Source organism: Narcine bancroftii, chromosome 6 (assembly GCF_036971445.1).
Source record: "Narcine bancroftii isolate sNarBan1 chromosome 6, sNarBan1.hap1, whole genome shotgun sequence".
Classification (NCBI taxonomy): domain Eukaryota; kingdom Metazoa; phylum Chordata; class Chondrichthyes; order Torpediniformes; family Narcinidae; genus Narcine; species Narcine bancroftii.
This window is the reverse complement of record NC_091474.1, coordinates 161575312-161592153: the sequence shown is the minus strand read 5'-3', so window position 1 is coordinate 161592153 and position 16842 is coordinate 161575312. Positions and strand designations below refer to the sequence as shown.

Here is a 16842-nt window from a genome sequence, read left to right as displayed (position 1 = left end):
TCGTCTTAATCTTCTTTTTGATTTCTGGTTTGAGCAGCCTTCCTCGCAGGGACTGGAGTTCATGTTAATAAGCTCATCGTGAATGTTCAATAACGCTTGACATTGAGTAATTAGGGATTTAACTGATGATTTTACTGCTTTCAAGAGTTCTTTGACCAGTTTCCCAAAATTGCACACTTTTCCCTTTCTCGACTGGGGAAAAAAAGTGGTATTGTCCAGTGACTAATCTGTCAGCCCTCTGAGGAAGTGATGGATTGTCTGCTGTGAACTGTGATACATTGTGTATGATCAGCACCTCAAACATGATATATCCCATAGTGTACGTTGAATTTACAAATGATTGTTAACTGATCTCACATTCAGCCCTGACAGGAAGTTACTTTGCATGGCTATGTAATCTTTCCTTTGGAGCTGCGAGGAGGGTGCAATAGGCTTGTCAGGCATGATTTTCCTTAAAGGTAACCATGCTGATGGGCCTGTCTTTTCATACTCCTCCAGGTACTCCATAACCTCATTCTTGACAATTGACTCTAACAGCTTCCCAACCAATTATGTCAGACTAATAGATCTATAATTTCCTTTCTGCTACCTCCCTCCCTTCTTAAACAGTGGAGTAGCATTCGCAATCCTCAAGTCCAATGGAACCATGTCATAATCTATTGATTCCTGGAAAATCATTACTAATGCCTCCACAATCTCTACAGCTACCCTCTTCAGAACCTGAGAGTGCATTCCATCCAGTCCAGGAGACTTATCTACCCATAGACCATTTAGCTTCCCAAGAACCTTCTCTCTTGTGATCTTGCCTGCACTCACTTCTCTTCCCAGAGACACTTGAGAGTCTAGTATGCTACTAATATTTTCCACAGTGAAGACTGATCAAAATATTCATTTGGTTCCTCAGCCACCTTGTCTCCCATTACAATTTCTCCAGTATTATTTTCTATCAAACTATTTTGAATCCTATCTTGTCGGATGGAATAGTCCTCAAATTTTGACAATAGGAAGAAACACCTTTAATATGAGTAGGAACAAATTTACATGCAATGAATAGTCCATTGTAAAACTAGAAAAGTAAAACTGATTAGTTCCAAACAACACTAAGTCGCATAATGTTAAATAATGTCCATCTGGCTCCATGAATATAAAGAGTAATATTCTAGGTCAGAACACTGTTGGACTGTTAGTTCGACCGTTGAATCTTAAACAAGAAATTTTGAGGAACTGCTCCACAGTTAGACTTTGAGGCCATGACTTGAACACGAGATACCTGAGATGATAATTAATCTGTCCCATATCTTTATTCATCCTGCCTGAATCCATGTTAAATTCTAAGCCATTCCGGCAGGTTTATAATCCTCAAATAGAAAATGATTGATTGAGTGTATATCTGTTGCTTCGTGTGGTAGAGAATTCCACATTTCAAAACTTTGAAATGAACCATTTCCTGCTACACGACATGAATTCATAAATAAGTCTACTCAACAAATTTATTACCCATGATAATATTTTACTTGATTTTATTTTTGCTGATTTTTCTTCATATTATCAACCAAAATTTGTTGTAAATTCTCTTTAGAAACATTGCTCTGCAGAAAAGATATTCCAGTGGCCCAAGATTCTCCCCACATACCTTATCGAGAAAATACAATAGCATATTTTCACTATCCTTTTGGCAAAGCATTTTTGATTCCGTGAAACACTGTGGCAGATAAATATAGATTTGTGTAGGGTGAAGACAATAAACAGTGTGTTACGAGCCCAGAGGACCCCAAAATCCAGCAGCAATAGATGTTCACCAAGACAAATGGTTACTTAAACAAAAGTTGCTTTTAATTATCTTTAAACATGAAATTAGAATCACACTTTGACTTATCGCTATTGACTTAACTAATCTAACTTAACCCCCTTCTAGGCACACATATATGTACTGTGTGTGTAAGTTCAGAAAAGTTATTTGGATCACAGTCCAATCTCACTTCTCATTCCTCCAAGTTCACTGATTGCAAGCAATTTTTATACTGTGCACAGAATTTAACATTTATAAAGTTCACCAGGCTTTGGTGCTTGAAAGGTAAATGGCTATCGCTCAGGAAGGTTCTTGTCAGTTTTCAGGAACAGACTTGTTGTTCCAGGATGTTCACAACTGATCACTCTTTAATCAACCACTTCAGTGTCTTGCTGACAAAACTTGACCCCTCAGGGTTCTCCAAATGATAACCTCTTTCTTTCAGGTCACCAGAGAGTTACTTTTTGTTTCTCTTATTCCAAATGAAACATTAGACAGCCAGTTCTCTCTTCTTGCATGAACCACAAGGGCTTTGACCAGGCTGAAATAAGAACCCGTCTTCCAAATGGGGTTTTCCACAAGCTTGCCAACTTGTCCTATTCCAGTCCCAGCTGCTGTTGCTGACTGTAACACTGTAGAAGTCATCTCTGCATCTCTCTGAGAAAAAGCCTGTTTTACTCTCTCTGTTTGCAAAACCACATGACTCTCTTAGAACAGCAAGCTCCCTTCCAGACCTTATGCAGCTCTGACAAGATCTTTCATCTGTTGCCTTTTTGTAAACAACAATCCATTAATGAAGTCTCTTGGGCACTCTCCAAAGTTTTTGCAAAGGCTCTGAGGCCCCAACATGTCTAGCATGAGCAGAGCTCCTGTATTTCAAATAAGATCTGTTTTAAAGTGTTTATATGTGACCTACTCCAGCAAATCTTTCCCAATTTATCTCCCAAAAACATAAAAGCATTTTGAACGTTCTTCATATTGCAAGCAAGCCTTTGATCCTCTGACCTCCAAGTTTGGAACACTAAATGAGTGACTAAAAATAATCTAAAATTATTAAAATGTTGCAAGCTCTCTTTTGATCAAGCATTTGGCACACATTTAAACTCATGTGAAGATATCTATCTCAACAATTAGTGATTAAATATGCCCTGTTGCTGGGTCAGATTCCTAGAACTCCTGTCTAATTCAGGAAAGCAATTAACCAGCATTTTCTCAAGCTAAAAAGGGGATGACATAAAATGGTGAAATTATCAAAGCCTTGTGTACTGTGGATAAATAAAATAGTGCTACTATCTGAAAAGTGTTACTCCGTGTAACAAAAGAATATCTGTTAGAGTTGATATTTAATTTAATTTTGGTTCGACATTTTGTTGAGCCTTTCTTTCATTCTTGTGAAATATTATGAATAATTACCAAAGAATGCTCACTAAAATGGTCATATTGGGTTGTTTAAATAATAAATTTTGATTGTCATTGCATAAACCAGCCTGAAGTAAAAATGAAAAGCTTTGTATAAACTACAGAATGAAATTCATACTGGGTCCTCTTAATTTAAAGATTGATATTGAATAATGACTATCTTGACAACAGGAGCTCAAATGTCCACAATTTGCATGGAACCAATTATGATCCAACAGGACAAATCTCAGCTGCATCATGTTTCTGACATTGATGTATGACCGAAACTATACAACCAATTCTATCATTTATATTTGTTTCACAGACATAAAGGCTCCAATTTGAGAATAGAAATTTTGTGGATAATTTTTTTAATGTAATTCTTTTAATTAAGGATTTTTTCCAATTGTTGTGTGTTGGTAGACATCAGAGATTTGACTTTTGCATTTGGTAAATGTCTAATCAAGGATATTAAAGTGAATTAAAAATTATAATCAGGGTAAAATACATTTTCAATTTAATATTTAATTTGATTAAAAAAATAAACCTTCCATAAAAAATTATGACTGCGCCAAACTATTTTTGGCAAAGTGTACATGTACCAAGATTTGCCAGTGACCATTACATTTGTTAATAAAAAATGAATTGAACAACATGCTAAACCTTTTTATTCTTCTCAGATTAACTATATTTTTTTATTTTCAGGGCTGCTCGTTCTAAGGGATCTGGGGATCCAAGTGGAACGCTACATTGCATCCGAAGTCTGTGATGATTCCATCACAGTGGGTATGGTCCGACACCAGGGGAAGATCATGTATGTGGGAGATGTTCGAAATGTTACTCGCAAACATGTACGTGAATACTTTCGAATATTGATTCCATGCATCTGTATCTGGAAGTAAAATTTTTGCAGATCAGTTTTTCCTAAAAAAAAATTAGATTTGGTTTTACAAGTATTTTCAAATATAATTTAAATATCTGATGCAGGTTGCAGCTTCAATATTCTTTAAATGCTTTCTTCTAAAGCAAAATTTAACATTGAGGAACATATTAAGGTATTTGACCAAAAAGATATTAGGATTTGAAGAGCTATGTTAAAGAAGGAAGAGTTTTACATAGTATATTTCAGATGTTAGTGTTGATGTAGCTATGTGTATGCTCCATGGCTTTTCATCTGAAGTTCATTTGATAATTTAAAGGAGAATTGATATGCACTAAATCAAATTGAACAAATTAGCAACACTGCTTGTATTTTATGGTAAAATATTTGACTAATAATTCAAATGAAATGATCTTGAAATAGGATAAACTATATAAATTATATGGATACCCAAATCCAAACAAAAAAATAATCCAATTGCTCTAAATTGGATTTGTTTTGATTTCAGATTAGGTTTGGAGCTCAAACATTATCAAGATTCTCATGGGAGAGAAAGATTTGAGATAAGTGGTAATTTAAAACTGGTTCTTCAATTAGTTGCACTCTCTGGCTTTGTAATTTCTGAAGCTTTGTGATTTGATGAACCTTTGGTGAAAATGGCGGTGCTGCCGAAGCTGCTGTTACGGCAGTTCTACTGCTAGTACGGACCCTTGGGGAGTGTAGCTTGGATAAAAGCTCTCACAACTGGAAGGAGAACATATGCTTTTATGAGCTTATTACTAAGGGTAGGGTCTTACAGTGGTCTTCAGAAGGGCTCAGGGTTTAGGTGGGAAACCAGGGTTCTATATGGGTAGATGAGGGTGGATGGATGAAGACAGAGAACATTGAATCAGAAAAAAAAATTCAAAAAATATACAGTTATTTACAAATATTAGCAATCTGGGGATCTGAAGATCCTGATGGAGTGCCTTAGCATAGGAGGGCTTTGGGCTCCTTGGGTCTCCTGCTCCTCTTGTGAGAGAGGAGTGGCAGGGTGGGGGGTGGGGTCCTCTGGCTCTACGGTGGAGGGGGATGCACTTTCCTCCTGAACTGGATTCCCTGAGGCCCTGACTGGGGTTGGCGAGAATGAGCTCCACGGCTCATAGGGCACAAGGCAACGAATCCTCTGTTCCAGCCAGTGCCAGGTCCCTGATAGAGATAGTGTCCTCCCTGCCATCCAAGTACTTCACATAGGCATGGGTAGGATTAGTATGGAGCAGTTTTACCCTCTCCACCAGGGTGTCAGTCCTGCTTCTCCTCACGTGCTTCTTGAGAAGGACAAGACCAGGAGTAATGAGCCAGATTGGGAGTGTAGTTCCCGATTTCAACCTTCTCTCGAAATTGAATAGGAGCTCGTGAGGAGTAGCATTGGTCACAATACATAGTTGCGGCCAGATGGTACGGAGCACCATAGGAAGAATTTCCTGCCAGTCTGGAAGGCCTTTTGACTTCAGGGACAGTTCAACAGCCTTCCAGACCATGGCACTTTCCTTTTCAACCTGCCTTTTCCCCCGGGGGTTATAGCTAGGAGTCCTGCTGAATGCAATGCCCCTTGCCAGCAGGTACTGACATAGCTCTTCACTCATAAAGAATGAGCCCCGGTCACTATGTATATAGCCGGGATACTCGAACAGGGTGAAAATGGAACCTTGGGCCTTTATGACTGACCAAGTGAATGTGTCTGGAAACAGAATGGTGACTGGGAAGCGGGAGTACTCATCAATGACAGAGAGGAAGAAAGTGTTCCCATTTGTGAAGGGGAGAGGTCCCTTTAAATAGACACTGAGCCATTCAAAGGGCCTGGATGACTTAATCAGGTGCATCTTTGCAGGGCGATAGAAGTGCGGCTTACACTCTGCACAGTCTCAGCAAGACCTGGTCATTTCCCTGACATCTTCCATGGAGTAGCTCAGATTGCACACCTTGACAAAATGAGCCATGTGATAACCCCTGGATGGCATAGCTCATTATGCATAGACAATAGTTGGCCGGTGTGTGCAGAGGCACAGTTTCCTCTGGATAAGGAGGGTCATTAAAGGCTCCTGGCCGATAGGCAATGTCATAATTGTAGGTGGAGAGCTCGATCCTCCACCTAGCAATCTTGTCATTTTTGATTTTTCTCCCTTGATGTTATTAAACATAAATGCGACCGAATGCTGGTCAGTGTGGAGTGTAAATTTTCCTTCCAGCCAGGTAGAGTCTCCAGTGCCTCAGCTTCTGCAATGGCTTGAGCCTCCTTTTCCACCAATGGGTTCCAGAGCTCGTGGCCTTGCAATGTCCAAGGGGAGAAAATGCAACCGGCATGGTTGAGGGTAGTGGCCAGGGTTACATCCGAAGCGTCGCTTTCCACTTGGAAAGGTACATTCCCATCCACTGCATGCATGGTGGCTTTCGCAATGTGGTTTCGGAGGTAGTTAAAAGCTGTTTGGGCTTCAGCCGAGAGGGGAAGAATCTTATCAGCGTATTGAGGGATCCACTGGGCATAATATGAGAAAAACCCCAGGCATCTTCTCAAACCCTTTGTGGTCCTGGGAACAGGGAGCTCTAACAGGGGGCGCATCCTATCATGATCGGGCCATTCTCCACCATGTAGCCAAGGATAGCCAGACGTTTAGTCCTGAACACACACTTGCTAGAGTTATAAGTAAGGTTCAGGGCTTTCGCTGCATGGAGAAAACTCTGAAGGTTGGCGTCATGTTCCTCCAGGGTATGGCCACAAATGGTGACGTTATTGAGGAAGGGGAAGGTAGCCTTCAACCCATACTCATTGACCATTCTGTCCATCTGCCTCTTGAAGATAGAAACCCTGTTAGTAATACCAAAAGGGACCCTCCAGAATTGATAGAGACAACTGTTAGCCTCAAATGCCATGTGGGTGATCCTCGGAATGGATTGGCAGCTGGTGATCAGCAGCTTTCAGGTCAATGGTTAAATAGATCCGAAACTGCTCAATATCATTCGCCATGTCCGCAATTTTAAGGAGGGGGTGTGTACCAATTAATAGTTTGGCTATAGTCAATTACTAGCCTGGACTTGTTTTCCCCTTTTACCACAACCACTTGTGCTCTCCACGGGCTAGTGCTAGGTTTGATGATACCTTCATTGAATAGACATTGTGTTTCAGACTTTATGAAGACTTGATCTGTTGTGCTGTACTACCTGCTCTTGATAGTAATAGGTTTGTATTCTGGGGACAGATTCGGGAAGAGAGGAGGGGTGGTCGATATTCAATGTGGAGAGGCTGCATGTGGGTTCTGATTTTAGAGGCCCTCTGTTCTGAACCGTTATCGGGGAAGGGGAACAGAATACTCCAGGGTCACGCTTTTAAGGTGACACAGGAAGTCCAAAACCAACAGCACAGGAGCACACGATTCATCAAGTTCATACAGGTGTATTTTACAAATTTCAAATGTACTATACAATGTTCTTGAATATGGGTAGAGTGCATATTCTTGCACAGTCCTTGAGTCTATGAAGCTTTCAGTAGATCCTGTGTCGATTAGGCATTTAGTGGAATGTCCATTTATCCTAACAGTCACTATGGAGTTGCTGAGCTGGAGTTGTCTGTCCTGATCCAGAACCATCAAGGCTAGGACCCCGGAGACTCTGTACTCCTCACTCTAGTGACCCCCCACCATACTAGGTGGCCACGGGTAAGATGGAATCGACCTCATGGCACAGCTAGATGACCGCCCTCCTTCTATCTCTGACGATGATGGCGCTGTGTTTGAATATGAGTCGTGACAAGATGGTCCATCCTCCTTCAGTGTGTAGAGCAGCAAATGGGTTCAGGCAAATTTGGGGCTGATGGCTTGGGACTGGAATTGGATCTGGGAGTGGTGCAGGCCATGGACTTCCCCGGCCTTCCCTTCACGCGGAAAACCCTCGCCCACTGTCCTCTCTTGCCACCGCTGGAGCAAACTGTGTCTTTAGCCGGGCCACGCGATCAGGGGTGCAGCCTCTTACCACAGAAAAAGCACTTCCTGGCATGGGAAGCGGCAGCTGTTAAAGCAGGGGTAGCAAAAGCAGCCTCTCCTTAGAAGGAGTCACCTGGGTGAGCGACTTGGCCAGTTCAACGTGGCTAGCCAGGTCTTTCTTACCTGACTCAAGCAGTTGTTGCCTCATGTACCTCGAATGAACCCCCGTGACTAGAGAGTCCCGGATCTGTTCTTTCTCATGAACGCAGCCCGTAGCCACTTCGTACCTGCCCTTCTTGTCAAGCATTCACAGATCCAGCAGGTAGTCATCGAAGGTTTCTCCTGGCTGTTGGCAACATAGAGCGAGTTGGTGCTTCACTAGGACCTCATTTAGCAACTCGGGTACCAAGCCTTCAAAGCCTCAATGGCAGCATCATATGTAGTGCAGTCCCTGATGACTGCATATCCTTTAGTTCCTTCCCTTGAAATGAGTGCGGACCTCCTGAATTCATCAGTATGGAAGACGTCTCTGGTCGCATTCAGGTAGGCCTAGAAGCAGTCTAGCCAGTACGTGAATTCCTCAGCCGCATCGGGGACAGAAGGTCTGTCAGCAGCATAACTGGCTTGAGCAGCACTTCCATCATTAGGGAATAAGCTAATAAAATTGTAGCGTGAATAAAAGCTCTCACGACTGGAAGGAAAACATACTCATTTATTAGCTTATAACTGAGAGTAGGGTCTTACAGTGGTCTTCAGAAGGACTCCAGGTTTAGGCGGGAAATCAGGGTTATATATGGGTAGATGGGGGTGGAGCCAGCCATCAGTATAGCACACCACCAGTGAATCTCAGTTCACTTCAGGGAGCGAATTCACAACACACCCCCAGGGTCCAACCAACCAGTCCGACTGCCATCAACTCCATGGACCCACAATAACATTTAATTCAGGGAGTACAGCTTTCAGTTCTGAAGCATGCGGTATCATTTGGCTTTTAACATTTTAGTTTGATTCACCATATTGACCGCATTGTGCACAGCTGGAATCATTAGCTATGCATAGGATCACCAAATGGTGCAATGCTAACTGACATGTTCGAGTGCATTCCTCCATTTAAATCCCTTTTAACCTAAACTGCTACACAAATGACCAACAGTAGGAAGGATCCTCTTCCCATGGCTCCCTGACACACACACACCCACACACACACACCCACACACACACACACACACACACACACACACACACACACACGCACACGCACACTTACTTTTATGGGGATAATTCATTACTTTTCATTCAAAGTTGATTGATTACTTCTTGTGGTTACACAACTCAGCATTGATTAAGTGCTTTCTAAAGTTTTTAAATTTAGACATACAGCACAAGAACATGTTCTTTTGGCCCACAAGCCTGTGCAGCCTAATTACACCCAATTGACCTACAGCCCCGATATGTCTTTGAAGTGAGAAAGGAAACTGGAGCGCTTAGAGGAAACCCACACAGACATGGGAGAACATACAAGGTCCTTACAGAGTGCCAGATTCGAACAATGGTGGTTAGAGCTGTAACAGTGTGGCGCTATCCGCTACGCTAATCATGCCTCCCTTCAATGTTACTAAAAGCTGTTGGGAAGAATGTGTCAGATGCTGAAAGACTTTGTTCTGAGTTGAAGATCTGTGTGAATTAGTTGTTCTCGGCCTGAGTAAGCAATCACATGAAATACAACCTGATGGGGAGAAGGATAGGATGTAGAAAGACAAACTACCTGAAAAAGGCAAAGTAGGACTGAAAAAAGACTAGCATCACGAGGCCATGTCTTCCCAGGCTGTTTGGAGCTCTGGAAAGACTCCAAAGTTCTGGAGAAACTCAGCCGGTCAGGCAGAATTCATAGGAAGTAAAGGGCCATCAACGTTCGGGCCTAAGCTCTTCTATGGGAGTGGGGAAAAATGTTTTTTTTAAATAAAAGTATTTGACACAATTAAATAAAGATGTTGTCATAATGAAGGCACATCCATAATTACCAGCTATGTACGACTTATCTTACCCCTTCTTCTCAGACTGCTCAGCATGCCTGACTATGATAAATCCAATCCAAATTTCCATTCCTCAACTTGTCTTACCTTTGTTGCCAGACACCACATAAGTTACATGATGAAGAAGCCAACACAAAAATATTAGAAATCAGATTTATCAATAAAATTGTCTTTTTCAGGTAAAAATTCCATCTTATCACTTTTTGCATTCCCTTCTTGTGTCTTTACTGTGTGTCCTTTACACAATGATCTCATGCAATATTGCCCCAGCATCAGCAGAGTAGCTGATGGAGAATGGCTGACTTTCAAAGAGGAAAACACTACATCTGGTCTTGGAGTTGTCTTGAGTACTTCTTGCCTGGTTGACCCAGGCATCCATGACAGAAGTCTGTGTGTCCACTACGGCACCCAGAGGTTGGGTGATTTTGTCTATGCTGCAATGGAAATTCAGATATCAAGGCAACAGCCAAGTAGAGACCTCAAAGATGCTGATGGAGTTCCCCTCAACTCCCACACTGGAAAAATGTGAGAAGCATCATATTCCTTAATCTTATGTACAGCTGTTATGGAAATATGCAAATCTCGTTGTCATGGCTATCCCTTGAGTCGTAGATGATGGTCTTCATTCCTATGGGCTCTCAAATGGCTTATGAGTCCAATCTTGGAAAGTGGCCCACCAAGCGAAGATGCCTATGCATGTATTTGTTTAATGTTGCATTCCAGGAAACACACGATACTTCACAAATCAACCAACTAGTTTCAATGGCATGGAAATCACGAAGATTAGAGCTGATAGATTTGTTGCAGCTTTCATCCTCATTCACAGCTGTTAAGTTCGAAGTAACTTAGTCCACCTATTCCACCATTGAGGTCTTGGTTGGATCGTTCTTTTTCAGGGACCACACCCTTGACCTTTTTAGCATGGGTGGCCATGGCTTCGCTCTCAGGATTATAAGACCACGCAAGGTGACAATCCATGGAAAAGTTGAAAATCTACAGTGCATTTCAATGTGTATAACTATTGAACTGCTTATCAGATTATTTTGGGTGAGAACATGTGCAGTTTTTGCCTCCATGGAGAAGGGTTCCTCCTCTATTGCTAAGCATAGATACTTCTTCCAAATAATCATCTAAATTATGAGCAGCAGCAGTATCTGAACATATGGCTTACTGTGAATGTGAGAGATGTTTTTGTTTCATCTTCCTTGTCTTCATGCCCTTTCATCTGGTCCACACCACTGTTCCACCATGTTTCACTTTGTTGGTTGTTGAAAGGAGAAAGGCACCAAGCCAGTGAAGGGAAGGGGAAAGTGAATGTTTGCTTTCATTGTATTGAGAAAAAAACTACTACGCATTTAATATATGTGTTTAAAAACAAGACAGTAACTAGGAAGGGGGTGGAACCACTCAAGAGCAGAAGAGAAAATGTATACCTGGAGCTAGAGGTAGAGGCAACATACCAACCAAGTACTTCGCATTGGTATTCACCAAGTCAAAACAGGGAGGATAGTGAGATTGCGAAGGGCTGTGCTGATAGGTAGGGCAGGTTGATATCAAGAAGAACATTAAGATGGATAAATCCACAAAACCAGATTAGATCTTACCCAGGTTATTGAGAGAAGCAAGAGAAAAGTTTGTTATCGCTGTTTGTCAATGTGGTAGTAACGACATGACTTGAGAGGAGAGGTTAATCAATTAATTTCTTTTACAATGAACAATAATTTTTTTAATGAATGGACAAGAAAAGGAAATAAATAATAAAAGATTGTTTTTTTGGGTAATATCTTAATGACATTTGATCAATTGAAAGATAAATATGAAATATCGAATGACACAATATTATCAATTAAAAACCTATGTAAAGGAGAAGATAGGAACAAGTTTAAGGCAACCTGAGTTAAGCTGTTTTGAACATATAATTACAGACACAATAATAGTTTTAAAAAATGTATTACAAATATGTATATTAAATTACAAAATAATAAAAATGACAAATCAAAACAACGTTGGGAAGAGGATTATAAAAAATGAAACTTGGTCTGAACTAGGTCATGGTATTATGATAAATTCAATAAATGCTTGGTATCGTATGATACAATATAATTTGTTACATAAATTATATATTACACCTCAAAAATTAAAAGAATGGAATCCCACATTATCAGATAAATGATTCCGTTGTAAAAAGAGATTGGTACAATACTACATTCAATTTGGACATGTGAGAGAAAGTAAAATTTTTCTGGGATGAATTGAATCTAATATTAAATAACAAAAAATTAAAATACTGAAAGATCCAAAAAAATTCTATGAAGTAATATAAATGATAAAGACTTACAGTTAAAATTGGAGAGATCTCAAAAACAATTTATTATGATTGCTTCAGCAGCAGCAAAAAAATGCATAACTATGACTTGTAAAATGGAAACAACTTTGAAAATACAGCCCGAGTACATAGAAATACATTGCTGTATTCCATTTGAAAAAATTACCTATAATTTAAGAGATAATTTTGGACGTTAAAAAATTCTGGGAACCATATATAAAGTTCACTGGTGATGGCCAGACTCAAACCTCCAACTCTTAAAGGGATAGTATAATGGTATAGTATAATGTATGTTACTGAATATAATATATATAATATTATTTATTGAGTCAATAAAAATTGGATAATAACCAGATGACCCCCTTGTTTTGGGGTGGGGGGTTAATTTTTGGGGAGGAGGGATGGGAAAAAATGGAAAATGTCACTATATATATTTATGTATGTAAAGCAAATAGTTTTGAATTATTTTGGCATTAAATAAAAAAATTTAAAAAGGAGAGGTTATAACATTAAACTATTTACTACTATCTACAGGTAAGTGGGAGCTCTGAACATGGTGGCCGTACCCCACCTGAACTCCATTGAACTCCAACCTGCCAATCAGTAGCTAGTGCATGTGCAGACAGCGAGTATGGTGGCTGCTACGCAATTGCAGTGGGTGCTGAATGACTGGTCTCTATCCCCTTTCTTTAGTAACCCCCAAAGTAACACAGTTCGCAAGTTAACATTGCACAATGAACACAACTGACATGGATCACTCTTTGTACCTGGGGTTTGGTTCACAGATGCTCCTGGAGTGCATCCTGTAATAGCCCTCTGAGGAGGTAGAGGCCTGTGGTACCTCCACCTGATCTGTCAGTTATCTCAGGTGTGGCTACTGAGGGAGGCTTAAGTCCTGTATTCTGGTGCATAGTCTCATCAGGATCGTGTTGAACTGGGACCAGCTCCTGTACGTAAAGGATGTGTCGTCGGTTTCTCCTGTACACTTTCCCTTCTGATTGGACCAGGTATGACCTCGGCTCCTGGAAGCTTTCTTCTACCATGCCAGCCTGGTCATAGCCCTGTGGAGTTTGCATCCTGATGAGTTGTCCCTCTTGTCAAAGGTTCAAGCGGTCGGCTCACCTTGTCGTAGCACTCCTGTGACAGATTTTGCACAACAGCTGGACCTTGATCTCCTGTGTATTTTAATTTGGGGCTCCAGAAGCTTCCTTGCCACAGGTAAGGTCATGGGTGTCTGTCTTGACATCAGTCTCTGCGCCGGAGATCAAGTGTGGCGTCACAAGGAATGTTACTCAGGTTAAGCAGATTGAGGAATACATCCATTTTCTCACTGTAGGACTTTTCCATAAGCTGTTTCGCACTTCTTACAGCTCTCCCAGCTAACCCATTAGACTGGATATTCTGGGCTCCTGGCGGCGTGAGTGAAGTCCCACTCTACTGTGGTCCTTAAATTTTTGGCTCATAAACTGTCTGCCGTTATCTGATAACAGGGTGCGTGGTGCTTTATGCCCTGAAAAATGCCTTTTCAACTTGGTGTTGACTGCTGTGTAAATAGCATCATGTAACAGGTCTATTTTGTATCACCCTGAATATGAATCAAACACAAGGTATTGCTGACATCACTACTCGAAATATCTGTTGCCTCAATTGACCAAGGTATGTCTGGAACCGGGTGAAGCTGTAATGGATCCTTCTGCTGGTGTGGCTTAGTGCTGTTTCACACTAAGTAGCTCTTGGTTGATGTTTTTGGTCATCCCAGGCTAAAAAAAACTGTTCACCGCCCTCCGTTTTGTTGCCTCTGTGCCCGGATACCCTCTGTGCAGGATATTGACATATATTTTCTGCAACGAGTTGGGAATCACAGCTATCTGGCCTTTCATTATGATCCCTTCCTTGATGAGCAGCTTGTCATGAAACGGGAAGTAGGAGCGCACTGTTGGTGGAAGTGTGCGCTGCTTGTTTGGCCAACCACCCTTGATGAAAGTGTCAAGGGTTTTTTTAAAGTAGCGCCCTCTGCTGTATGTCTCCTTAGCTCCTCCAGATGATACGAGGTTATGCGAGTAACTGTCATTATGTCGAAGTTGTCCTCCTCTTCATCCTGTTGGACAGTGGAGTCTCTGGAGGCACGGGACAGCATGTCAGCTTAGTGCATCTCTTTTCCACATTTGTATACCAGGGTGATATTGTATTTCTGAAGCCTGAGCATCTTCATCTGTAATCTCTCTGGTGCTGCATGTATGAGCTTCTTCAATATGTGACCAGGGGTTGATGGTCATTCTCTATGGTCACTGGCTTACCATAGATGTAGTCATTAAACTTGGAACAGGCAAAAACCACCACCAACAATGATTTTTCGATTTGTGCATACCTAGTCTCTGTATCATTGAGTGACCTCGAAGCATAGGTCATTGGCTTTCCATCTTGCAAGCATGCCGCACCAAGTCCATACTGTGAGGTATCACAGGTCAGCATTACTGGCTTTTGGACGTTGTAAAACTGGTCGGCAATGACATGTACTTCTTTAAAGTGTCGAAAGCATTCTGTTGCTGCTCGTGCCAAGTCCACTCTATGTCCTTTTGCGTAAGCTGTCTCAAAGTAGCCGTGAGTTCACTTGAGTTCAGGATGAACTTTCCCAAGTAGTTACCGGTAATCATACTGAGAAACCTCTGTAGGGATGCAACGTCTCCCAGTACCGGCACCTCGCTGATTGCCTTAGTTTTTGAGGGGTACACTTTCAGGCCTTTGCTGGTAAAAGCGTGACCAACAAAGATGACCAGGTTCAGTCGGAACCTGAACTTGAGGGGGTTGAGCCTCAGGTTCACCTTTCTGGCACAATCGAGCACTTTCTTTAAAGTGGCATCGTGTTCCTCTACGTTCTTTCCACCCACGAGTATGATATCGGTTAAGATGGCACAGGGGTACCTGGCTAAATTAATTCTAAATGGCATCTGCAGAAATCTGTACCGACCGAAACAAGTGCTGAATGTTGTCAGTAGTGATGATTTGTGGTAAAGTGTGATCTGCCAAAAAGAGTTCCTGGCATCTAGGACTGAGAATATGGTTGCGTAAGAATAATTTGGGCAGCAACCTCTTCCATGGAGCGCAGTGGGTGGTATGGACTCTTTAGGGGTGTGTTGAAGTCCCACGGGTTAATGCATATCCGGATTTTTTGCCCGTCCTCCTTGTTGGCGGCTACCATGGAGGATATCCATTCGCTTGGCTCTGAAACTGAAGTAACTACACCCATCTCCTGTATTATGTCCAACTTGGCCTTGACTTTGTCCTTCATGGCCATAGGTATCCAGTGCACAGGACGAACCACAGGTCTTACTTCCTCATGGAATACACTACTGGCAGCCTCCTCGGCTCATCTGAGAAGAGATCACTGTATTCCGAGAAAATTTTCAGCAACAAAATGTCTTTGGAGGGGCATAATTGGTGAACGTCTCTACTAAACGAGATGAGTCCTATGTCCATTCATGCACTTAAGCCAAGCAGAGGCAGAAGATCCTCATGGACAATGAAGAACATCTATAAATGTAACTGTCCTTGTAAGTAGTTCCACAGCTCTTCCATGGCAATGGTTTTGATCTCTTGCCACTGTATGCCACTAGACGTGTTGACTTAGTCGACTGAATGTCTTCTCCAATGTGATATTGCACTTGGGTTCTGTGTTGACCTTCATTTCCACTGCCTTGCCATTGACCTTTATGGTTACAAAAGCTTCATTGTTTCCCCAAATCCGTATCTTTGTTGAGTCCACTGCCATCAACAATGTCAACCATTGACAAAGTATGTTTCTTCTGTGTTGTTTTCATCCTGTTCAGGCTCTAGTTGGTCAATTGTCCTTCTAGGTCTGGACCTAGTATTGATCTGCTGTCTAGATCTGCAGCGTCTTTTGAAATTGTTCCAGTTTCTACAGGCTCGATACTGTTGGCGAAAGCTGGACACATTTCCTTTCTCACTGCATGGTCACCTTCATGGTTGTTGTACTTGGTTTGGCCTGGCTGGCTCTTCCTCCTGGTCTCCAGCGATTGTTTCTTTGCAGATCCCGCCTGGACTGCATCAACGCTTGAGGTAGGCTGCTATGGAGAAACTAAATTCTTGCTATTTTCCTCAGTCATTTCATCAATCAGACAAGTAGAGATGGCCTTCGCTAGCATTAAGTCACTGTCGTGCAGAAGTGCCTTCCTCGTGCTGTCATTATAAATGCCACAGACCAGCCTTCTCTGATTAGTTCCTTGCAGAACATTCCAAAGTTGGAGGTCTTTGCACTTATCTTTAAATTGTTGATGTATGAATTGATCAATTCACCAGGCTTTTGATCTCTTGTATTAAATTTGTGCCTTTTCATCGTGATACCCATCTGTGGATTACACATTTCTTTAAATATATTTTTCAAGCACTCAGGGTCCTCTCTTGATTCTGTCAGACTGAGAATTAGCACCCCTTCAAACAAT

The 16842-nt window shown here is 41.6% G+C and overlaps 1 protein-coding gene across 21 annotated transcripts in view; it reads left to right on the top strand.

Annotated features, from left to right (window-relative positions):
* The window catches only part of dnmt3ab (DNA (cytosine-5-)-methyltransferase 3 alpha b), a 569168-nt gene that overhangs the window by 487244 nt on the left and 65082 nt on the right, over positions 1–16842 (top strand). For 19 of the 21 annotated variants that reach the window (XM_069886523.1, XM_069886520.1, XM_069886521.1 and 16 more), the window contains one exon: positions 3893–4038. In XM_069886523.1, coding sequence (XP_069742624.1) covers positions 3893–4038 — 146 coding nt within the window. Of the gene's footprint in view, positions 1–3892; positions 4039–4575; positions 5031–16842 lie in introns of those variants that run through there. The other 2 variants (XM_069886534.1, XR_011340476.1) reach the window with 2 other exon arrangements.